This window comes from Dipteris shenzhenensis, chromosome 14, assembly GCF_047967505.1.
Source record: "Dipteris shenzhenensis isolate YYH24624 ecotype China chromosome 14, Dip_SZ_1.0, whole genome shotgun sequence".
Lineage (NCBI taxonomy): Eukaryota > Viridiplantae > Streptophyta > Polypodiopsida > Gleicheniales > Dipteridaceae > Dipteris > Dipteris shenzhenensis.
This window is the reverse complement of record NC_141609.1, coordinates 56,643,003-56,668,589: the sequence shown is the minus strand read 5'-3', so window position 1 is coordinate 56,668,589 and position 25,587 is coordinate 56,643,003. Positions and strand designations below refer to the sequence as shown.

The 25,587-nt window shown below is 45.6% G+C and overlaps 1 protein-coding gene across 1 annotated transcript; it reads left to right on the top strand.

Annotated features, from left to right (window-relative positions):
• Positions 1-2,427: 2,427 nt before the first annotated feature.
• On the top strand, positions 2,428-23,960 carry LOC147894869 (uncharacterized). The gene is made up of 2 exons (XM_087385074.1): positions 2,428-2,613; positions 23,239-23,960. Exons 1-2 carry the CDS (start codon positions 2,483-2,485, stop codon positions 23,816-23,818), a joined length of 711 nt encoding a protein of 236 aa, XP_087241200.1. The 5' UTR covers positions 2,428-2,482; the 3' UTR covers positions 23,819-23,960.
• The last annotated feature ends 1,627 nt before the right edge of the window (positions 23,961-25,587 follow it).

Sequence of the window (25,587 nt, the reverse complement as noted above, 5' to 3'; positions counted from 1 at the left end):
TGTCTCTCTTTCTCTCTCTCTCTCTCTCTCAGTCTAGCAAATAATCACAATGTAGAAAGATTTGGGAGACTTTTATTTCAATGGTTGTAATGGACCACTATTTAATTTAATAAAGGTCACTAGTCCCATAGATCCTAAGGGTCTCAAAAGGACTTTAATATAATCATATCATATCATCTCTCTCTCTCTCTCTCTCTCTCTCTCAGCATTTAAATCTGGTCTGTGCCTTGGGTTCTATAGGAGGAATTCTTTTGTATGTGTGTACGGGGTGAAATAAAGGATAAAAGGCATGACACGTCAAGGTTGATCCAATCAAGACCCTTTTATTTGAAATGGAGATCATCTCATAGAGGTCAATGCAAGGGATTAAGGATGAATAGGTTAATATATTTGCATTCACTCGTGTGAAGATAAAATAATTATGTACGTGTTGTCTCAAGTGAAGGCCAAAGGATTCATCTTGATTGGCATGTTTTAACATTTTGAACAATAACTCCTTAGTTTCCTTTTTGTAAATGTAATTATCTTTAGCTAAGATGTATATGAGAATGCAAGATCAACAACTCAACATTGTGCATGATAACCTATTCCATATCCTTCACCACATCCCTTGGCAAACAATTTGTCTTTGTACTTGTCAATGGCTCCTTTTGTAGTTGAGCTTGACTCTATAAGCCCATTTCCATCCTATGGGCTGTCTCTCTTTAGTTAAATCTTTCAAAGTCCATGTTAGATTCTTGATAAAAGGAGTATACTCTCCATTCCTTGCATTTTGTCATTCTGGAACTCCTAAAATGTTGTTGGTTCTATTATCTCCATGACTTTAGCCATGAATGTGAAGCTACTTTTGTGAAGCTATTTTTGTATGTCTATTTGTGTAGATGATTTGCTCAATTGTGCAATTGAAGTTTTTGAATGCTTCTGATACAATTGTTGGGCTATGGTATCCACAATTCCTTGCATTGTTTGCTTGTCTTTCTTTGCTTTGTGTAATCACAATGGGTTGAACAATTTTTGAATGTGTTGGTAGGAAGATGGTACTAAAATAACTTTGGGCTCATCAAAGTATGAGGCCATCTCATACCAATCACATCTCTTGAAAGAATGAGCTTTCTTTTAACTAAATCCCATAACTTGCATGCTTTAAGTTCATTACTATAGCCCCTGGCAACACATTGAATGGATTTCCTATCTAGTTTGCTATGGAACTCATCATGAGTATGAGCATAGGCAAAAGAGCCAAACTAAATGGTTGACTAATGTGTGAAGGCTTGCAAACCATGAAAAGGGAAAAGGGTAATGGTGTTTCTTTTTCATGCGGCATGATTTACATGGGATTTACATACATATTTTTGAAAAATATGTTTACGAAATGTGATGAATCATGTTTGCTTGCTTGAGTGAACCCAAACATTCAAATTTCAGGTGACCAAACTTCTTATGCCATTGTGTGCACAAAGAAGCATCTTGATTTTGATGAGAAGCTCATCGTGGATGTATCCAGGTTGGATTGAGGCTTGTTAGGGATGATTGGAGCGATCGATTTAGAATTTGGGTTTGTTGTATGCCATGGATGTGGAGTAGTAGGGAATTAAATGTTTGCTTCAAGCATGTTTGCATTGTTGTAGAATAATTTTCAAATTGATGTGCCCATGTTTGAATTATGTGAAGGGTGGATCTAGTGTCATGCAAATGTGGTTGTTTTGACTTTGTTTCTATTTTTGCTTAATGTGCTTCTGAAATGTTTGGTGTGAATATGTTTGAAGGACTGCTTTGGGTCCATGATTGATGTTGGTTTTTGATAGGTTTGTGAATTTGTTTAGCAGCATAGAGTGGCCTAGCGAGGGTGTGGGAGGTGTCTCTACTATGTTTGACACCCCAAAGGAGTAGGATTAGTCAAGAGCATGAGTATGCATGTAAAAGCTAATGAGTAAATATGTTTAGATTGTTTTATTGTGACACGGGATTAAAGAGTGGTAAAAATGCCCCAAGTGTCGTAAAATGGAGCGACCTGCTTTTGGAGCCCAAAGTTGAGCAGGTAGGAAGGTGGACACCAGTTGATAGAAAATGATTAGATCTTCAGAAAGCAAGTGGACAAAATCTTGGACACAGCCCCCATCCCTCACCCAAGCTTTGAACCATGGGCGCTGAATGAAGACCGAGCAACTGTAGTCTACAAACGTGAGACCCATGACATTTTCTTTCCTGCTTGTGTAAGGGTGCTTCCCCATGCATGCTAGTGGAGCTCACCCAGTCCTACTAGCATCCTGGAATTTTAGGATTCTCAAACACTCTCATTGGCCCAAAATGCATGCGATTGGATGATACAGCTTGCTCATGAAGAGTGCTCGTGGGGAAGCGCAAGCGTGTAGGGCGTGTGTAAAGAGTCTTAGCACGCGTGGCTTTTGTGGCTAGAAGCGATACCGAAATTCGAATACGTAAACCCTATGCCTTTCCGCTCTCGCTATTGAAGAGTTGGACGATGGTGCTGTGGGAACTCACGCTAGCCACAGCTTACTGGCTAGGATTGCGGAAGGCCTACAGGTCGGCTCTGAAACTTCAGCGACGACTTGTTGGACCGCAACACCCTCGCCTACGAGACTTCATCCACAGGTCCGTCTTTCGATTTCAAGGCTTCGTTGACTTATGCTTTCTTTTTGCGCAGATTCAAGGAAATGAAAGTGTGTGCATGAAGGGCATTTTTTGAAGTTAAATTCCAAAAGCTCTAGAATTGTTGTGTGTCATGCTTTTTATTGAGGGTAATGAGTCATATTTTGGCAAGGGATCTTTCAAGATACTAATAAGTGATTGAGGGCCAAATTCTCATTGCCTTTTAATGAAAATATACGTCGCAGATTTAAGGGCCGACAGATATCAATTCCCTTGCAAAACGCTTCAACAGTTACATCTAGGGAGAGTTAAAGGAGGCACAAACAGAAGTCTCCCTGAAAAGCAGTCTACTCTTGTAGCTTAATGCTGACTCAGAGTGGAATCCTGCTGGCTGCAAAATTTTTGAACTTGAGGGCGGCCTTGCAAACGTAGAAAGTATCTTACTGAACACCAGACGTAATGTCGCCTCACGCTGTTGACTTCAGCAGCATGAACTCTTCAAATTCTACGTATGAAGTAATGCCACTAAAATTATAATGAATCTGATCACCTTGTTCCTGTATTATTGGGGGGAGACACTAAAATGAAATACTTCTATCTCCTGAAGAGAATTTTAATTAACCTTCTCCTTTAGTCAAATGAGTTTGCCTTTGACTTTGGAGTTCTAAAAGCAGCAAAGTATGAAGACCCTTGTATAAATGATTTTTGTGTTGGTGCGTGTGTGTGTGTGTGTGTCTCTCTCTCTCTCTCTCTCTTTGTTCTCTTTCTAAATATGTATATGCATAGTCATTGAGATAAGGCTCTGATTATTGCACCTTCTCTGTCGCCACGTGCCTTTGTTTAGCTTCAGCCGCTGCTCAAATGTAGAGCGCTTCTCCAAACTTCTGCTGTAAGGTTCACTGCAAGAAACCTCATGTGCACCTTCTTATGCTAGTTGCCAACCAATATGTCAGCTAAGTGATGGGCCTACAAATTTGCCAATGAGTTTGGCCTACACTAGCCTTTGTACATTCCCCTCTCCAGGGCCTTTGCCAGCCATGTCCCATAAGTTTCGCATCACGATTACATACAATTTCTCGATGCAATTTGAATACGTTTTCCATAAATTGTGAAGCAACCATTGAGGCTGAGTATTGAGTTTTCGTAGGCATAAAGTGAGCAGCCTCTGTAAGCCCGCCAACAACAACATATATGCTGTTCCAGCCCAGGCAACCGGGTGATAAAATCCATGGAAATACGTGTCCATTTCCCCTCTGGAATGGGTAAAGGCTGGACTGGACTGAGACAAAATTCTTTGTTCTGCGGGCTTACGGTTTTGCACGTAGTTGTAAACATCCTTCCAAAGTCCCTTCCAATAGAAACTTTGCTTCACTCTCTCATAGGTCTTGAACAACCCTGTATGACCAGCCAAGGGGGAACAATGCAGCTCCTGCAGCACCAGCAAGCAGCTTAAACACTGAATCGTCAACATGGAAAATCCTCTCATGGTACCATATCAGCCAATTATATAGCTTATAATTTGGATGGTCAAGACAATTAGGGTCCTGCATGTCTTGGATGACCCATCGCCTACAAGCTCAAGCCCACAATCGTCCCTTACCTCTTCATGATAATAGCTCCTCACAGTTTTCTTAATTGCAGCTGAACTCCATGGATCTAAACAAATAATGTGCACACCCACATTCTAGAGTGTGAATCAGCCACTGTATTTTCCTCCCCCCATTTATATTCAATGTAAATCATAGTTTTGCACAATGCAAATGTTACGCTCAAGTTGAGGTAACATGACCTCGAAAGGGTCAGTCGACATTTTCTTTTAAAGGATCAATGTTTGTACTATATTTGTTTGGGCTTCATGTAAATGATCAAAAAGGAATAAAGGTCAAGGTCCTCGGCTAAGGGACCTAAATGCATTAAATGTGCCTAGGGGCAAATGGTTTCATAGATATCCTAAGAGAGGGGTAAATGATGCATTAAGGAAAGACCCTAATTTGCAGACATGTGGCATTGTGTTGTCTGGAAGTTTCGCAAAACTCTAAAAAAGCCAAGATTTATTAGAGTTGCTTGTGAGACTACTTTGACGGATGTCTCTAAATGGCTAAGCTACTGCTTTAAAGCCATGTTGCCTAGTGTCCATGAACTTTGGAGGGACTGATTAAAGGAGGCAGATGTCCCCTCGCACTCAAACTGGTTTTTTAAATGACTCTGTAGGAGTGATTCCTGTTGTAAAATTTTTAATTCCTTTCGAAGCATTCAGGAAAAAGAGTCTTGATAGGGAAATTTTGGATTTAAAAAGGGCCTCTTCCATTAGGGGCTTAAAAATATGGATTAAGCTCTTGGCCAATGAGGAGGCTCAAGCATCAAAAGAATGGAGGTTTCTTCCCTCTTTCTCATTAGTGGAACTAAATGGTCCCCACCCCAAGTTACTAGGATTACCAAAGTAAAAAGATTTTAGGGAAAATCGTGGTTTTATAGTGATGGTTGGATCATGCTTGATCTAATGGTTGGCATGCCCTTTCATCTGTTCACTCACATCCATTGGATCATGGACGATCTAATGGATAAGATTAAAGTGATACATCATTGTATCATGGATGTTGGATCGTGGCTTGATCCAACGGTGTAGGAAGACTGTCGCGGCGGCAGATTGGTGCTTGTGGGCACGTGGCAGCGCGTGGGAGCATGTACTCATAGCATGGTAGGGAGTGTGGCCGTCCATAATAATGGCATTTTCGTGGATTGAGGGGAGCTCTTGGAAAACCTTGGATCCAACCATCCACAATTGGTGCGCTACGTGCGCCCCTGGATGGGAGTATGGATCCAATGATCCAAAAAAGGCGATACGTGTGAGCCCTTGGATCATGAAAAGATCTATAGTGCACACTTGTAGCCCATAGTCTATGGTGATCCATTGGATCAAAATACGATCCACGCTTCAAAAAAGGCGTCGCATGCGAGCCACTAGATGAGGATCGAGATCAACGATGGAGAATTGGCGCCATCTTCAATGCCATGATGACATATCAAATTCCCCCTTTACCACAAGTGGTCCACAACCTTTTCACCTAGAGATTAAGGAGTTAATCTTTTTCTGAATATCTCCCTTATGAGGCCCTTTTGAGCCCATATTTCCCCTAATGCTATTCTCCTTCAAACCTATGATTTTACCACGCTCTACACAAAGATCGAGCTGGAAGACCTGAAGTTTAGAATAAAAAAGCTAGTAGCTGAAGTTTTCAAGATGAGATTTGACAAAGATAGATGCAAAGTGCTAAAAGTTAAGAAAACAGCCTTATGCTTTGACTTTTTGTGGCTAAAAAATAAAGATCATGACATCGGTTCTAAAAAGAAAAGACACACAAAGGTAGTAAGTGTTGAAGATGTTTGCTCTTGGATAGATTTTCTTTTAGATAATCTTTACATCACAATAGGTGATTCTTTGTTTCAACAAATTATAGGAATCCCCATGGGTACTAATTGTGCTGTCTTTTTAGCAAACTTTTATATTTTCACTTACGAATTTGAGTTTATGCAACGTCTTATTTCTATCAATACCTGCCCTATCATTTTACATAAGATTAGCCAAGTTAGGCGTTTTATAGGTGATTTATTTGTACTAGATGTTCCTAACTTTAAGACTTTATGTACAAAGACGCTTGTGCTTTTGGAGAAGGAATCTATCCTCATGACTCTTGTGAATTGAACTGCACTTCAAGAGGGGATTCTTGTGTTTTCTTAGATCTTAGACTTTCTCAATCTACCATAGGATTAGAGGTTGATATATACGATAAATGTGAATAACCTGAATATAGTGGTTTACACATTATAAAAATGCCTCACATTGACTCAAACATTTTTGATTTGGCAAAATATGGAGTCGTTTCTTTCCAATTCCATAGATTTTCTTGCCTTTGTACAACTAAGGAGTCTTTTATCACTCAATGTAGTAATTTGATCACTTAACTATCACACAAGAGGTATAATCCAAGGAAAATAATGAAAAAAGTACGCACGATCTTAGATATGAAGTCTTTTATCAATGGTGTATCGGCCCTTTTATCTATGGTGTATCGGCCTTAGGTATGTTTAGAATGATTGAACATACGCTGAAAACAAAAAGTGGGGAGCTGAATAGCCCGTTTTTCTTTTAGTTTCAAAAGAGAGTTTGATTGAGTATGCTTGTGCTTTTTAAGTTAGGATTATAAATTTGCCTCTTTGTAGGAAGCGATACATAAGTGTAAAGGGTCCACTTAGCTTTTTATGTTTTAAATAAAAGAGAGAAAGAAAGAAAGAAAGAAAGTTTATTAAAGTCTTCGGGAGACCGTGAAGGTCTATGAGACTAAAGATAACTGATACAATGAGCATAATGGTGGCGGTCTCAAAACGGGCCAGTCAACCGTTTCTACGAAAAGAGGTTATGAAGGACGGTGTGTCTAGTCCTGATACAAAAAATATGTGTCAACCTCCAGATGATACAAAAAAGAAGGGGAGGGCACCAAAAATGGGGCAGAGCGGGGAGATACAATATATATGTGCAGGTGGTGATCGTCAGAGACCAATCATAGAGGGGCCGTCAAATGAGAGGTTGGAAAAAACGTGCGATAGATGATTGGCCTCTAACGTTATGCGGCCTATGTTGGGGTAAAGGCACATTGCCAACCCTTAGTTAAAGAATTAAAGATAGGACACCTATGACTGTCTTAAGACAGTCATAGGGTAAACCTAATCCTAATAAAAACTTAAGTGAGTTTGTGGTGTGACTCACTCATCTCTTCACACCCGCACTAGTGTGTCTCTCTCTAACTCTCACTCTCTTGCTCCCTTTCCACTCCTCTTCCCCCTCTCAACTGGTATCAGAGCCTCCCCTCCCAAGCTTCCTCTCCCTAGCCTACTACCCTCTCTGTACGGACATACGGACAGCGCCGTACGACCGTACGTCGTCCGTACAGTCGTACGGACGGACTGCCACAGCAGCAGCGGCGGCGCAGTTAGCAGGGCGGCGACACAGGGCGTTGCATTTCGAAGGGCAGCTACAGGGCGGTGCAGTTCAGGGCGCAGGCGGCGCATTTTGCAGCTAGGGCGGCGCTTTTGCGTAGGGCGGCGCATTTTGCAGATAGCTGCAGCTCGTGGTATCCAGCACTGCTAGGTCTTTGAGAAGAGCGTGGGCGTCGCCAGCCTGCTGCTGTACAGCAGCTACACAGTAGCCAGGGCGGAGCTGCATCAGGCAGCTACACAGCACAGCAGCCAGCGAATCTGCAGCGTCGCGCAGCCGTACGGACGACAGTCGTACGGACTGCCGTACAGTCGTACGGATTTCCGTACAGCTGTACGGACGACGCCGCCACACCCACAGGAAGTTACACAGATTTTTTTTTCGATCTGTGTGCAGCAGGGAGGTACATATTCTTGGGATCTGTGTCCAAAGATTTTTTTTTGGGGGGAAGTGTACTTGCTGCAAGGACAGAAGTACAGCAGGACAGCCGGAGCTTCTATGCTTTTACTGAGTGAAATTCTCAGTTTTGGGTGAACTTATCAAAGGGCTTTTGCCTAGATGTGTTTGCAGTCTATGCCTTGAGGCAGTGTGTAGCCAGGGAGCACACATTTGCTTTATTTCCGCAGTGCATTTGGTGACATTTGTTGCAGGTCACATTCTTTGTACACACTCTGAAAATCTCAGTTGAGCCACGCTTGGTCAGGGCGCATCGAGTTTACTCGGTCCCTAACTGCCCATTGTTGACAGTGCTCAAAAGATTTTCTTCTGGGTGTTTGTACGTTGTGAGTTGTGTTGTTACTGAGTACACAGAGGCAGTCTATGCATTGCACATTGTCAGGTACAAGAGTCAGAGAGATTTTCATATTGCTTGCTACCTCATTGTTGAGGTGTTCTCCACTTGATTCCGGTGTCAGATCAAGGGGCTTTTGCCCAGACTTTGTTTGATTGCACTTGGGTTACCGACAGAGATCTTCAGATGCATTTTCTCCCCTTGGTATAAGGGTGCTTGCTTGGGATTTATCCCATTTACTGTTGCAGGTTTTGTGACAGGCTGAAGGGTCATTTACTGTTTTTTGGGTGTTTGTCAAGTGATTTCTGCAATTTGAGTCAGTGACATACCTCATCTGAGGTGGGAGAAGTGATCAGTACAGTCAGTACAGCAGTGTTTACAGCAGTGTTGGTGGTTTTGTCAGATAAGTATGCACTGTTAAGCTCTTGTTGAGCAGCAGCAGCCGTCTGAAATTACTGTTTTTATGCCTTTTTTGAGCTCAGAACAGTTTGTCAGAAGGTACAGTATTTGCAGGGACATTTACTGTTTTGCTGCAGTTTTTTACTGACAGTAAAAACAGCACCTTTGAGAGTGCTTCTGGCTCTTGAATAGAGCAGGCTTTTCTGAGAAATCAGAACTTTTTTATTCAGTCTTTTTACTTCCAGGGAGTCAGGTACTTTCCTCATCTGATATGGCATCAGGAGGAGGTGATTCTTCAATTCTGAACATAAAGAAACTGGAAGGAGCACATAACTATGCATTATGGGCAGAACAGTGCTTGAATGTTCTTCTGTTAAAGAAGATTGCTAAGCCCATAAGGGTAAAGGGTGTCAAGCCATCTGATATGGCAGCTGATGATTGGGAAGAGCTTGATCTGTCTGCGAGGGCAGCTATCATGCTCACTATTTCAGACACTCTTGTGTTCAATGTACAGGCTGAAAAGACCTCTTATGGTCTATGGCAAAGACTAGAAGAACTGTATGCTCAAAAGAGCTCAGCCAGTAAGGTTTATTGGCTGAAGAAGCTGGTCGATCTTCGCATGAAGGAAGGTACAGCTATGACCTCACACTTGAGTGAGTTCAATGCTATCTTTACACAGCTGATTGCACAGGGGTTGAACCTTGATGAGGAGTTCAAGGCTACTTTCTTGTTGTGTACTCTTCCTGAGAGTTGGGACACTTTCAAGACCACCCTGTCAAACTCAAATGCCACTCTTATTTATGCTGATGTAGAGAGCTCTCTCCTTATGGAGGAGATGAGCAGGAAGAATAATGCGGGCAGCAAGTCTTCAAATGCTTTGCAGGTACAGGATAGAGGCAGGACTCAGCAGAAGGGGAGATTTGCTAGTAAGTCCAAATCCCGCAGTCAGTCCCGTGGCAAAAAGGACATTGAATGCTTTTATTGTGGCAAGAAGGGACATGTGAAGTCGAAGTGCTTCAAGTTCATACGGGATCAGAAAGCCAAGAAGGCTGAAACACAAGATGCAGGAAATGCAAGCAAAGGCAAAGGCAAGGCCAAGATAGTTGACTTGGATGCAGTGAATGTTGCAGCAGAGGACAGTGACAGTGACATACATGATGTTTTATGCTCTTCTGCTGTAATAGCACATGCTTTGGTTATTGATGGCCATGACATGCACACCTGGCTCTTGGATTTAGGTGCCTCTTTTCATGTTACACCTCATAGGGAGTGGTTTACTTCCTACACAGGTACTCATGGAGTTGTTCATCTTGGGAACAACTATGCATGTCAGATTGCAGGGATTGGCAGTATACAGATAGTATTTCCTGATGGACAGTCATTTATGCTTGATGGTGTTCGCCATGTGCCGCAAATCAAGAAAAATCTGATTAGCACTGGCTTATTAGATGACAGTGGTTACCACACCACATTTGGGGATTCCAAATGGGTGATTACTGATGGCCAGACTGTAGTGGCTGAGGGTTTTAAAAGTGATACCTTGTACCCTCTTTATGTTTCCAGTGTGGGTAATCATGTTGTTGCCATAACCGAGCTGCCAAAGGTTTCATTGTGGCATAGCCGGTTGGGACACATGTCTGTTAAGGGAATGCAAGAACTGTCACGTTTGGGTTATCTGCCGTCTCTCTCTTTTTCAGATTTGCCTACTTGTGATCATTGTATTTTTGGCAAGCATTCTGTGACTCCTCATAAGAGGAGAACTCCCCAGAATAGAGCACCACTTGATCTAGTGCACACTGATTTGTGTGAGATGCCACAGTTATCACTAGGGGGTGCCAAATATTTTATTACTTTCATTGATGATGCCACACGTAAGGTGTGGGTCTATTTCTTGAAGCATAAGGGAGATGCCCTAAATGCTTTCAAGAGATTTGTCGCTCAGGTGGAGAATCGGACAGGTCGTAGGCTGAAATGCCTCAGATCCGATAATGGGGGTGAGTATGTGTCACATGCTTTTGTGCAGTTTTGCCAAGCTAAGGGCATCAAACAGGAACTCACAGCCCCTCATAATGCATCTCAAAATGGTGCAAGTGAGCGGATGAATCGAACTGTTCAGGAGAAGGTTCGATGTATGTTGTCTTATGCTGCATTACCCCATGGCTTTTGGGCAGAAGCCGTGCAAACAGCAATTCACATTATTAACAGGTCACCAAATAAGGCTTTGGAGTTGAAAGTGCCAGAGGAGGTGTGGTCTGGCAAGCCACCATCATATAAGCACTTACGGGTATTTGGCTGCGAGTGCTTTGCTCATGTACGCAAAGATCTACGCACCAAGCTGGATCCAAAGTCTATCAGATGCATCTTTATGGGATATGGTGATGAAGGTGAAATGGGATACAGGTTATGGGATCCCGTTAAACGGAAGATTATACGCAGCAATGATGTCATCTTTAAAGAAGATAGTGTACACAAGGAACCCGTGCAACCTGTGGAATACAGGAGGGTTATTTATGATGATGTTGGACAGCAAAGAATGCCCATTTATATGCAGCAGCAGCCTGCTGCAGATCACCCTGTTCAAGAGGGTATACAGGCTGGAAATCAGCCAGATGATTTTGCCAATGATGTACCACTGGATATGCCAGCAGATGAAGCTGTAGCACAGCCAGATAGGGTGGTACAGCCACCTGTCATTCATGAAGAACAGGCTGGACAGCAGTCTAATCCGGAACATTTTGTTAGGAGGAGCTCCCGTGCACAACGGCCTCCTGTCAGGTTTGTTCCAGGAGCCAATAATGTGGCTGATTTTATCATGTTGACAGATTGTGGTGAGCCTTCCAGCTTCAAGGAAGCTATGGGAAGAGCAGAGAAAAAGAAGTGGGAGAAAGCCATGCAATCAGAAATGGACTCCCTACTTCAGAATGATACATGGGACTTGGTGCAGTTACCTGCAAACAGAAAAGTTTTGCCATGCAAGTGGGTTTACAAAGTCAAAGTGGATTCAAATGCTTTACCGAGGTATAAGGCCAGATTGGTTGCCAAGGGATTTAAGCAGGAGAAGGGCATTGACTTTGATGAGATCTTTTCCCCTGTAGTCAAGATGACTACTTTGAGAGCAGTGTTGGCTCTTGTTGCTCATGCTGACATGGATTTATGTCAGATGGATGTGAAGACAGCTTTTCTTCACGGAGATCTCCATGATGAGATCTATATGAGTCAGCCAGAGGGATATGCTATTAAAGGGAAAGAGCAGCTTGTGTGTAAGCTCAAAAGGAGCTTGTATGGACTCAAGTAGGCGCCAAGAGAATGGTACAAGAAGTTTGATGCATTCATGCAGTCCCAAGGGTATCATAGGTGTGAGACCGATCATTGCTTATACACCAAACGGGCAAAGGATGGCAGTTTGATGCTACTCATTCTATATGTAGATGACATGCTTATTGCCAGTAAATCTCAGCATGAGATTACTGCTTTGAAGAAACAACTGCATAAGTCTTTTGACATGAAAGACTTGGGTGATGCAAATCATATTCTTGGGATGCGTATTACTCGTGACAGGTCCAAGGGATTTTTGTTTCTGTCACAGAAAGAGTATATTGACAAAGTACTGCAGAGGTTTAAAATGGAGGGGGGGAAGTCCATTAGTACCCCGTTGCCTCCACTTTTAAAACTCAGCAGTAAGGACAGCCCCAGATCAGATGATGATAAGGCTGAAATGGCCAAGGTTCCGTATGCATCTGCAGTTGGATCTTTGATGTATGCCATGGTTGCCACTCGTCCGGATATTGCTTTTGCGGTGGGAGTCATCAGCAGGTATATGGCAAATCCAGGCAAGCGGCATTGGGAAGCAGTGAAAGGTGTCTTGAGGTATCTCAAAGGTACCAAAGACTTGTGCATATGCTATGGTAGGAGGGATGCATTGGTGCATGGTTTTACAGATTCAGACTATGCAGGGAATGCAGATAACCGGAAATCTACTACCGGTTATATTTTCACATTTGCAGGAGGTGCTATCTCATGGGTGTCTCGGTTGCAGAAATGCGTTGCACTGTCAACCACAGAAGCTGAATATGTTGCAGCCACTGAGGCTTGCAAGGAAGCAATATGGCTTACTCGGCTGGTGGGAGATTTGGGCATTACAGGAGATATGCCAGTTTTGCATTGTGATAGTCAGAGTGCTATCATGTTGGCAAAGAATCCGGTCTTTCATCAGAAGACCAAGCACATAGATGTGAAATATCATTTCATCAGGGAGGTACTGGAAGACAAGCGTCTTGAGCTTGTGAAAGTACATACTGATGATAATCCTGCAGATTTGCTCACTAAGAGCTTGCCTACAGAGCGGTTTGCACATTGCCGCCACATCATGGGATTAGGATGAGACCATTCTTACTTTATGGTCTTGTATACAGTAACTGTATATTGCTGTAATTTTTTATTCTTTTCTCCCCTTTAGGCACATTGGCCTTTAGGTGGGAGGTTGTTGGGGTAAAGGCACATTGCCAACCCTTAGTTAAAGAATTAAAGATAGGACACCTATGACTGTCTTAAGACAGTCATAGGGTAAACCTAATCCTAATAAAAACTTAAGTGAGTTTGTGGTGTGACTCACTCATCTCTTCACACCCGCACTAGTGTGTCTCTCTCTAACTCTCACTCTCTTGCTCCCTTTCCACTCCTCTTCCCCCACTCTCTTGCTCCCTTTCCACTCCTCTTCCCCCTCTCAGCCTAGTCGAGCTCGGTCGTCGGGGGCGATGGGTGGCCCTGTGGATGAGGGCAACGGTAACCCCGGTGGGTGGGCAGAGAGCAAAGATGAGATGTCATGGACCCGGATGTGTGAGTCTGTCCTCTGGCGCAGCTGTCGTGGCTCTGGCTCTCGCTCACGTCCGCGTCGTCGGCTAGACTGAGGAGAGGTATCCTGTGATTGAAAGAAATCAGTGATGGGCCGTTGGGTGTCCTCACGCTTTGTGTGCTGCGCGTGTTGCCATGCTCGGAGAGAGGTATCTCGGTGGCGAGTCATCTCATATAAGAAAGCGGCTAGGCATCGCTGATTCAGGAACTGCAGCATGTGTGGGAGGGGGTCGAATCCGTCGCGGAAGAGGCAGTGGTACTGGCCTCGAATGGCATGATAATTAGGACATCTGAAAGCAAAGTGCTCCTCCGACTCGATCTCCTGCAAGTCACAAAGTGGGCAGAGGCGGCCCTCTCGTGGGATGCCCTCTGCGCGTCCGCTCTCGATCCGTAATCGGTGTGACGAAACCCTAAACTGACCGAGGGAGATCCGGAGCGCATGTGGTAGATGAAGCTGTGTGTAACCTGGAGGTGTGATGAAGCCCTCTTGTGAGATCTGGAGGTAGTGTTGGCGGTAGAAGTCGAGCTTCACAGGAAGCTCGGAGTGAAGAAACCATGTCCGCTAGGTGTGGAGCTGGAGCAGATCCGCTCGAATGAGCTGGTTGACCTCCTAGTCAGTGGGGGAGAGGGGAGATGGTGGAGTGTCGAGGCTGTACTGAAAAGGAGACAACCGGTCTAAGTTGAGGCCCAGTTGGGTGAACCAACTGGAAAGACGACTATACCAGCATCGTTGGTCCCCATCAACGGATAAGGCCATAGAGGATGATAGGGCTAGCCAAGGTAGGCGGAGGCGACCGTCGGCGGAGGAGCTGAAATCCCTGACTCTGTGGAGATAAGTGATAGCCTGGAAAGCCGCATCAAGCTGTAGGGGTGAGGCGTCGAACTCTGCAAGAATGATCTGGTGTGGTATCGATGGTTTGCTGCGGATCATCCGAGCAAACGTCAGTATCTGTAGGCGCTCGACTCGAGCCCACTCTGTCACCACGGGCTACCATACATGCCTGCTCGGCGGACCAAAGAATAAAAAAGGAGAGACTTGGTTCGCGGGTCCTGGAAGTGGGAGTGGTAGCATTGTCGCTCCAGCCTGGCAAGAGCGGCGTAGCCCCGACTGATCCTGGCCTGCATGGCCGGGCGCATCGTGAAGATGGGGCTTGAGAAGACAACGCCCAAGTATGTGTAAGAGTCAACTATCTCAACAAGGTCGCCGGTGAAGAGGAACTACTCAGTGCATAGCTGGTTTGGAAGTGTTGAAGATCATCACCTTGGTTTTCCCAAGGTTGACCTTCAAGTCATGTGTATCACAGAAGACCTGAAGTCCATCCAGGTGTCGCTGAAGACTAGTAGCAGAATAGGATAGTAGTACTACATCGTCTACGTATAGGAGAATTTGGATGACAGCCTCTGCAAGAGAGCAGCCTGCCCCTCCGAGTGTCCTGATGGTGGTCTCGAGCTCGTCGCTGTATAGGCCAAATAGAGTCGGTGACAAGGGACATCCTTGTTTGACTCTGATAGTGCTCGTGATCTCTGGGGTCCAGTTGATGCCAATCCTGACCTGGCCCGTCACCTGCTCAGAGAGAGCTACTACTGCCCAGATAACCTCCGAGTCGTAGCCTAACTCCTGCAGGCGTATGACGAGTCGGGCGCGGGGAACGATGTCGAATGCCTTACGGAAATCCACAAAGCAACAATATACTCTCTGTCTCCTGTATCTGGCCTCCTCAATGATCCCTCTAAGTGTAAAAATGTAATCGTAAGTCTAGTGATCCGCCTTGAAGCCGGCGTGTCCGGATGCCCTGAGCCCCTGTACCTTTGCGCGAGCACTGACCTCGCCATCTAACACTGATGCATAGATCTTGGACATAACATGTCCAATCATGATGGTCCTGTAATTCCCTGGATCCATGGGATCTCCTGCTTTGTGGATGGGTGTGATAGTGTTCAGGGTCCAGGCTCTGGGGAACCTGTGGCAGACAGCTTCATTGAACAGCGTTGCCAGGATGGGGGCTAGAGTTTTGATGCCAGCGCTGCGTGGGTGACTCCTTGGGTTGTGAAGAGGGTGCAAGAAGTGGGGCGGGGGGTGGCTGAGAGGTGGGGAGGATGCTGATCAGGGATATCATAGAGTGTACGTGCATAGGAGTGCTAGAGAGTAGTGTCTATGAGGGGGGAGGGGGATCGGCGTTCTAGGAATTTTCTCCAGAAATCCTTGGAGTTGCTACTAAACAGAATGTTCAGTAGCGTATCCTCATTCTGGCGCAGGAAGGCTAGCTTCTTGCGACGGACTAGTCGACGATAATCCCTGGTGAGATGTGGGTTGGCCCTAGCGTTTCGTTGGGTCGTGAGTCGGAGTGTGCGGCGTAATGCTTTACACTCGTCATCATACCAGCTATTGCAAGGGGTGGAGCGAGCGGGTGGAGGGCGGGTGGACCGAGTAGTGGAAGGAAAAATGTAGCGGGCTGCATTGTGAAGGGAGTGGGTGATAAGGGTGGCTCGGTGATCTAGATAGGGTATGGTATCTATGTGTCTGAGGAGGGAGGCTAGGTGGGCTGAGTAATCAGGTGAGAGGTTATGATCAAAGTGTATATCATGATAGGTAGTGTAGTGCGGGGTGTGGCTGGGAGTAGCTCGGGGCGCAAGGATATGAAAGAATAGGTAAGTGTGGTCGGCTCCTGGGGGTAAGGGTGTAGTGCGGAAGTCAGTGATCTGTGGGGCTAAAGCAGGAGATCCCAAAATGTAGTCGACGGCATTGGCTCCTCCGCCATGTGGGAAACATGTGAAACCAGAGGAGGCAGGCCACCAGTCGAGTCCATTGTAGATGACCAAATCATGTAAACGTCCAAGGTCCAAAAGAGTCTGCCCATACGCAGTACCGGGAGCGCGACTGTCAGCCGAGGAGCGGGGGAAGTTCGAGTCCTCTGTGTCCATCTCAGGTAATAGGATCGGATCTGAGTGGAAGTCCAGGAGTGATGTCTGATGTGCACCTGTCCTTGCGTTGAAATCCCCAACTAGGAGGACCTCTCCGCGTCTGGAGAACTCCACAATGTTTGAGTAGAGATCTAGATAGGGGGATACCCCCGTATCCTCACGTAGCATCCGTGCGAAAGGTGACATCTCAGGAGGAAATTAGCAGACTGCAATAAAGAGGTCGCGTGTGGAGGGGCGTCGAAATCGGAGCCATAGGTAATGGGCATGGACATCCCGTCTAACCACGGATATCAAGCTCGTGAGTGTTGAACGAAGGAGTACTGCAACTCCGCCTAATCCTCGGACCCCCCCAGTATATCTGGTCTCCTCACGGAATACTGACTCCCAGGTATAGCCACTTACCGAGGGCAGAGGGCGCTCGGGACTCTGATGTGTCTCTGTATAGAAAACAATGTCACGTCCAGTGTATCACTCTGAGAAGTTCCCAGGGTCAGACCATAGGGTACCATTACAGTTCCATATGGTGCATGCCAAGGGTACTGTGTGCTGAGTCTGAATCTCATAGACCATGTCTCCCTATTTGGGGGGGGAGTCTGCTACCGTGTCTGGAGTACCTGGTGGGGCTCGGCGGCAGGGGCTAACTAATAGGCGGCCATCTCGGATGACAACCCACTTCCCCTCTTGAGGGGCTACATCTCGCTGCTGAAGCATGGTGTGCCGCTCTTCCACTTGCATAGGTGTGAGATCCTCATCCATGAAGATAGTAGGATGATCCCGTAGAGTGCAGCACGCTGCCTGAGTGCTGCAAGTCGAGCTTGAGTATCCCTGAATCGGATGATGAGTGGTTGTGGGCGCGTGGGGTCCCGTCCTGTGTGCCATGCATGCTCGATCCCATGCTCGGCGAGGCCGAGGGTAGAGGTCACGAAAGCAGTCGCGTCCGCTAAGGGGGTGAGTGAATCTTGTGCGGGGGATACCTCATACTCGGATGTTGAGAGCCTTACTGGCCCTCTGTTCCTGCTCGGCGATGGTGGCTGAGACTGCTGCTTTGGGTGCCCGCGGAACGTCCACCCATCTGGTAGTCTCCGCAATAGCAGTTTGGATGGTAGCGATCCGCTTCTCCACCTCTGGTGTAGTGCGCGGGGCCGCTGTGACTGTAGCAGTGAGAGAGAACCTCTTGACGGAGGTGAGTGATCTCCTGGCGCATGCTGTGAATAAGCTGATCTTGTGCTACGGTATGATCCCGTAGTCGATGTAGCTCCGTAAAGATGTAATCTATCGTCTCAGGTGGGACCCGGGGGGGTGCGAACTGGGACATGGTGTATGGCTGAGGGGGCGTGGGAGATAGGCTGGCTGTATATGGCAGGGGAGTGGAGAAAGGCTGCTGGGTGAGGGGAAGGGGGGACATAAGAGTGGTGGAGACAGAAGGGAGCTGTGTGGGGGGTGAGGAAATGTGACCCTCTCCTGTGGGGGGCAGGCTGAGTAGTACACTGGTGAGGTAGGCAGTGGTTGGAGTAGAGATGATGGCTGCGGGAGAAAGAACTGCATTTGGTGCCCATTGCACCCGATGTTTTCAGGACTGGTTGGCTGTCAATTGCTAATCCACTCCTGGAGATGCGCTTTGTGATCTCTCCCACAATTGGCTTCGGAGACTGTTTGCGTTTGTGGGCCATTGTAGGACTTGTTCAGGTGCACGATTTCCTGCAGAGGCAGATCTTGTTCAGCATTGCTGTAGGGGTGCGCAGGCCTGCGCAGGGCCAGTGTGGCAAGCCAAGGCTTGCAGCAGGTCCCTACCGAGGCTGCGAGAGGGGGAGCGGGGCGGAGAGGCTACGAGGGGGGGGGTGGCGCAGAGGCTATGGGAGGGGGGGAGCGGGGCGGAGAGGCTGCGAGAGGGGTGGGGTGGGGCAGAGCGGGACTACGGGAAGGGGGGGCAGAGCAGAGCTACGGGAGGGGGGGGGCTCACGAGCGGGGAGAGGCTGCGAGAGGGGGAGGGAGAGCGGGGAGCAGGGATTGGCTGCGAGAGGGGGAGCGGGGCGGAGAGGCTACGGGAGGGGGGGGCAGAGCGGAGTTACGGGAGGGCAGAGCGGAGCTACGGGAGGGGGAGGGAGAGCGGAGCTACGGGAGGGGGCGGGCAGAGCGGAGCTATGGGAGGGGGAGGGGGGGGGCTGAGCGACGGACGACGGGGAGGGGGAGGGCTGAGCGACGGGGAGGGGGGGGGCTGAGCGACGGGGAGGGGGAGGGCTGAGCGACGGGGAGGGGGGGGGCTGAGCGACGGGGAGGGGGAGGGCTGAGCGACGGGGAGGGGGGGGCTGAGGGCTGAGCGACGGACGGGGGAGGGCTGAGCGACGGAGAGAGAGCGATAATTCCAAAATTTTGGAAGATTTTGTTTTTCGACTTGCTTGTTTATTTTTGCTTAATCACCTTCTTCCTTTCTTCTTTATTTCTTGTTTTCTTTCTCTTTTGTTTATTTGACGTATCTTAGTAAGCACTGGGTTTGCCCAAGAGACTCTGCTGGTCTTTAGAAACCCAGTATAGCTGCTTATGCTTGGGCATTGATGACGACATAAGTGTTGCTTTGCTTGCTAAGTATGTCTTCCTTTTGTTTTTTATAAAAGTTTTTGTTTACCTCTTTTTTCTTCTCTTTCATTTTCTCTTTTATTTTGTGTGTAGATTTTTGGTCGTAGAATAACAAAAATTTTAAATTTGTATGATTGGACTTATTCTAGTCTTACAAAGGTATATATATATATGATTTTTGCACAATTTTCCATGAATTTAATGTTCTGATACCAATGAAACAGAATCTGCCCTGCCCTAACTATGGCTGACTCTAATTCAGGCCAATGGACCATCTTAGGCCAAATTATCTCCAACACTAGAGCAGAAATGACCAAATTATCTCCAAGACTAACAAGAGGCCTATGTTTGACCACCCCATTCATCAGTTTAGAGTTACAATGATGAAGTGACCAGGGAATACCTTTCAGAATTGGAGCGAATGTAAATCGTGGGCTGGACTTACCACTGAAACTTGTGATGGCACAAGGACAGTGAATGTCAACTTGGTTAATAGAATCATGATTCTGATAAGATGTGTACACAGCCGGGCCTTTTATAGACTAAGGCTTACAACTGTATATGTGGGATAATACCCAAGGGCCAAAAGTGCCACACGGCATCTCCTACATAGCCTAGATTTCGTAGCACTAACTATAAAGCCAAGTAACTAGCCAACGAAACTAACCCTTTTGTTACACTTTGCTTCACTGCTGGAAGACCACCTCATGCATAGCTCTGGATATCTTGTTACTGGATGTGACTATCATGGATACGACCATACTGTAGTCTGTAAACAAGACAGTATTGAAGACGGCCAAACTAAAGATAGATCACATTGAAATCAACACTGAGGTAGCATGCAATATGAAAATCTCTCTGACAAAATCATCCACCAGTGTAATGCATATACTGCCCTGTGTAGAAATAACATACACAGATCCCAACGTACAAACACTCAATGAGGAACCTTTTGAGCACTGTCAACGATGGACAGTTAGGGACCGAGTAAACTCGATGCGCCCTGGCCAAGCGTGGCTCAACTGAGGTTCTCTGAGTGTGGCACAAGAAATGTGACCTGCAAGAAAATGTCACCTCGACACTGTGGAAATCAAGACAAATGTGTGCTCTCTGGCACCACACTGCCTCAAGGCATACAATGCATCACCTTCCGGTCAAAAGCCCTATGATCTGCTCACCCGGAAACTGAGATTCAAACCCAGTAAAAGCGTATGTCCTCTGGCAAAATCAAGGCATTACCTTCCCAGAACAAAATAGCTGTGCAATCAACCACACACTGTGGTTCTCTTCACCTCAAGCACGAGATGAATGAAAGTACTTGCTGTACTGTCAAGATAACACAGTTTTGTGAACTGAAAAAATGACCCTGAATCAAGAGGAATGAAGAGCAGAATGCGCTTTCACTTCTCTTTCTTCCCCAAACAAAGAAAATGTACTCCCTACTGCAAAAATAGGAAACAGCTCCCTGTACCTGCGCTGTGGAGATCCGTACAGATGTACGGCTCCTGTACGGAATCCCAGAAAAAAGAAAAAATTTTTGAAAATTTGCCCTGATGTAACTCCCTGCAGGTGTGGCGGCTTCGTCCGTACAGCTGTACGGCAGTCCGTACGACTGTACGGCAGTTCGTACGACGGTCGTCCGTACGGCTGCCCTTGGAGTAGACTGCGCGACGCCCGAAGGGCTTAGCAGCTATGCAGCTGCCTGATGCAGCGTCGCCCTGCTGCTGTCAGCAGCTGCTGTACAGCCCACGACCCGCGCCGCCGCCCGTGCCCGCGCCCGAGCTGCTCCCGTGCCCACGCCACAGCCCGCGTCCGCGTCTGCGCTGCTCCCGTGCCCACGACACAGCCCGCGCCCGCGATGTCCGTCCGTACGGATGACGTACGTCCGTACGGCCCTGTGGTACTGCGTTGTATGGAGGGGGGTGGGTAGGCTGGTCAAGGGTAGAAGGCTCTGATACCAGTTGAAAGGGACTGAAGGGGGAAGAAGAGCAAGAGGGAGAGAGTGAGAGAGAGTGAAGACTCAAGGTGTGCGGGTGTGAAGTGATGAGCCACACCACAAACTCATTTGTTTTATTAGGATTAGGTTTGCCCTATGACTGTCTTAAGACAGTCATAGGTGTCCTATCTTTAATGAAGGGTTGGCAATGTGCCTTTACCCCAACAGTGTGTGAGCAGTGCAAATATTGTGGTCACGCTGGAGGTGATAGAAGCTATACTGAAGATAGCACACATGGTGATCAGCCATGGTAGGAGCCCTGAACTGTGAATAACCATGCACACAAGATTTGTGGAAGATAACCCGTGTGAAGTCCTGTCACAAGTACTCACCCACAGGTTTGTGGCCTGTCTTCCACTCCAACCTGATACTGCCTGTCTGACGATTGTTGCAGACCCAACCTGCAGTTGCAGCCCTTCAATGGACCCTGAGAGGTCAGCCAGGCTACCTTTAAGACCGCACAATGTCCTGCTGCTGGTGCCATCACTGCCCATACCAGGGCCTGCACCAGTCTGTGTACATGCCCTTCTCCAGGGCCTCTGCCAGCCATTGCTGCTGGCCTGAGCATGCGCACAGACAACGTTGCTGACAAGCGTGGCCCCTGTGTCTGTCTTGAATCTAATCTACAAGGGGAGAGGTATTTGGCCAATGTGGCAGCCGATCTGCTGCCCACATGGGAGCTTTATCCCAACCCCCTTTCTCCTATCCTGTATGTCCTGCCCCATGTCCACCTCGTATGGGAGGTCACGGACCCTAATATTCATACATACATACATACATGTGTGAGAGAGAGAGAGAGAGAGAGAGAGGAACCCCATATGTGTGTAAATAAAAATAAAAATAAAAAAATAAGTGTGTACACACACACACACATGTAAATCTACATGAAAATGCAATCTAGATCTAGATCCTATATTTATATTTGAATCTTTGAAGCAGGCCTTTTTTTGGAAGGACCTAGCTTGTGCAGTCTGATCTTGTACTGAGTTTATGTGACAAATACATGTTCGTATTGCAGACTTTTTAAGATCACCTCTTTAGTGGAAAATATCTGTACTATTTTTGTAACTTTCAATAGAGAAACATAGGTGTTTGCTCAGGTAGGTTAACTGTGTTCTTTGAAATGGTGTTGTGATGGCAGAGAGGGCACACTCTCTTCAATAGTAAATGGGGGCTCTGTTTGATTGATGAATATGTCATGGTAGTGGCTTCATGCAAATTTTGGAGGCTATGATCTTGTGTGCGCTTCATGATGCCCTTCATGGTTCCTTTAATGTGCTGCTCCTTAGAGTTTGATTGGTTGTTTTGTGTTCTGTTTTGATTGCAAAGCTTGTTTGTAGGCATTTGCTTTGTGTTGTATCTGCATCTGTAGGGTGATTGTTCAGAGCTTACTTTAACAGTTTGCTTTGTGTTGTAGCTGTCTTGTTTGTTCTGTTTGGCTTTGCAGCACTTTGTTCGTGTCTTTACATATATTTGCAACTGTTTTGAGTTCGATGCTCTGCCATGAAGCATGCTCTGGTTTGTTCTGTCTCGATTGATTTTGAGTTTTGCCGATAATTAAAGAATTCAGACGATGCGTAAAAATGAAGGATTTTTCGATTTGTAGGAGAAATGGGGGGGGGGGGGAAGGGGGTGGACTGGTTATGTGTAGAGTGTACGTATATGATTATTAACTTGCATGTATTCTAATTTTTTGTTCCAATGATGGCTTAGTTGTAACAATATCAAGTTGTGGCATTTGAAATTCTAGTTTGTAACTAAATTTACAAATGGATACAAAACCTTGGAAGGAAAATGGATACAAAACCTTGGAAGGCAAGCTTTTGGTCTTATGTGGCAGCCACTGTGATGCCTCACAGCTAATACGGCTGTTATCTTCTTCTTGGTTTCTGTCATTGTTTGACATCTCGCACAGTTTATGTGCTTAGATCTATTGTTTCTGCTATTTATTTAATTTATTGCCCAGCTAGTCTTGTAGCTGCTATATATTTAATACATTGTGTAGTCTTTAATATATTGTGCTATTTGCAGTCTTTCAAGTTTTCCTGGAAGGTGTCATTATCCCTGGGTATTTGCTGGAGTCTTATTGTTTTTTTGATGCAGGCGCACACGCAATGTCTTTGATGTGGCCCTTACCGTCCATAAAGAAATTCAGAAACGAGATCTGTCAGCAGGCAGGAGTCTGGGTAACTTCATCCTGCGGTTTTTGCATCGCTTGAGACCTTCTGCTGATATAAAAGGCACATCTGGAATGAATCACAGTCGGCACTTGTCAAGCAGTCCTATCTCTGAGCAGAAGGGATCTGTCGCCAAAGATGCATTAGGGGCACCTAATCCTGTTGGAATGCAGTACGAACCAGGCTTAAGGGCAGTGCATGATAAACCTTTTGTTTCCCAACAGGTATTTGGAATTGATAATGGACAAGCTATACGAAATAGAATCAGTGTTGGCATGATCAAACCATGCGTTGGTAGGCCAAATTCTAGTCCAGGTGCCAGAGCTTTAGCCTCAAGATTCTGGGGGAAGCCTGTTGAGGAGGAAAGGCCAAGGCCTAATGTTCCAGTCTTGCTAGGTTCTGTACGTGAGCGCTTGAAATCTTCCTTTCCAGAGAAAGCTGTCTTTCGTGAGGATATTGCTCAGTGGGTGTGCAGAAAATCTGTACAAGATCACAGCTATTTGTAGGGGTGTTGGACATTACATTTGGCGTGCTGTTCAATATAGACAATGAAATATATGTGGTGCACTGAGTTTTCCAGTGGGAACATAAATTGATTTCAACAAACTGTCTTTAATCATGGGTATTTTAATTGTGTTTCTTGAGACAGTTTTTACACTTTTTCAAATTTGAGTTTGTAGTGCCCTTAATAGAGCTCTTAGGGATGTGCTCATAGTCATCACAAATAATATTTCTGGAAGAAAGTCTTTATGAAAAATTCATTTTTCTTTAAAGACTGCTTTATAGTAGACTATGAATTCAGTGATCTGGACTCTGGAGATGTCTAGTTCTAATGTGGTGGTTTGAAAGCATGGCTTTTATCTGTGGTGCAAATCTACTTGTTTTTATTCCATGAAAGTATGATTTATGTGTGTACCCTTGCAATATTGATCTAGGCTCACAATGGTTTAATACTGGATTGACCCCGAGTAGTGCCCTACGTGTATTAGAATTCGTCCACTTGGAAGCAATTGAGTCAATTTTAAGCATGATAAAGATTGTACTGTACTCATATTTTACTCCATTGTGGCATATGAAATTTGTACATTTTAGACACAAAAAGCTTGATGTGGTTTAGCTTTAGGAGTAGGAATACATTGTTGTTATAAGATAGTGCGAAGCCTAATTTTTTCCATCATTAAGACTTGTCAACTTAATGTATAACTTGCTCATGATAGCATTATGGGTTCCTTAGTCTTTTGAAGATCTTAGTCTGCCAACTCAAACGTAACTATGATGTTCTAACACTTAGTTTGTTTGGAGGGTAGCAGGTAAGCGGACCCTTGAAACTTGGATTGCGTGAGGAATCGACATCTTTTTTTAATATTAAGTTTGTTAAAGTCAATATTATTAAAAGTTCTTAATTTTGTTCAAATTTTTTACAAACTCTACTTGTATTTTTAAACTTAGATGTCTCAAAATTTTTTCCTTTATATGTCATTCTCATAGCCCACTTTCTTGGCACCCTTGAGGAGAGAGAGTATTATGCAAAAACTTTTGGAGGCCAGAGGAAAAAAAAGTTGTAAACAAAATCAAGTTGACTTACGGTGTACAACATCAACTTTGTATACATTCCAACATGAATAATGAATGAATATGGCGTAAGTTTTAACCAAGTACGACTATTGGTGTGAAAGAAAAGTTTTACTCATGGCATCTTGAGCATGGCAAAATCTTCCTATCCCCTAAACAAAACAAGATGCAATAGAATCAGATTTTGTGTTTTATAAGTTTCTAAAAGCATTGATATATTATGTAATAATGTCAAAGGAAAATTTAATATGAAAGGGGGAATGAATATAAAAGTGAAAAATTTAAAAACTAAGGCGCTTACACGAACTGGGCATGCAAATATGAAAATAAATTTAGGAAACAAGGGCTTCGAGAGCCCATTCGTAATCTTGTCGGCTCGGCCATAGGGCAAGAAGACATTGTTGTCTTGGCTCTTGGAGTGTTGGATCGAGCATGAGCGTCGTATTGCTCCATCATTTCTTTGACAAGGTGAGTGAAGAGAGCCTTGGGATCAATAGTTCTACACTCTTCATCCTTGGCTTCTTGCACTGACGTCTTCTTCCTCCACCCCTACCTCCACCTCCGCCTCTGCCTCCACCTTCGCCTCCACCTCCGTCTCCACCTCCACCTCCACCTCCACCTCGACCTCGACCTTCACCTCCCATGTCCACCTTCGCCTCCGTTACCTCAACTCCTCTACCTCTTCTTGTTTTTGTTTTACCAC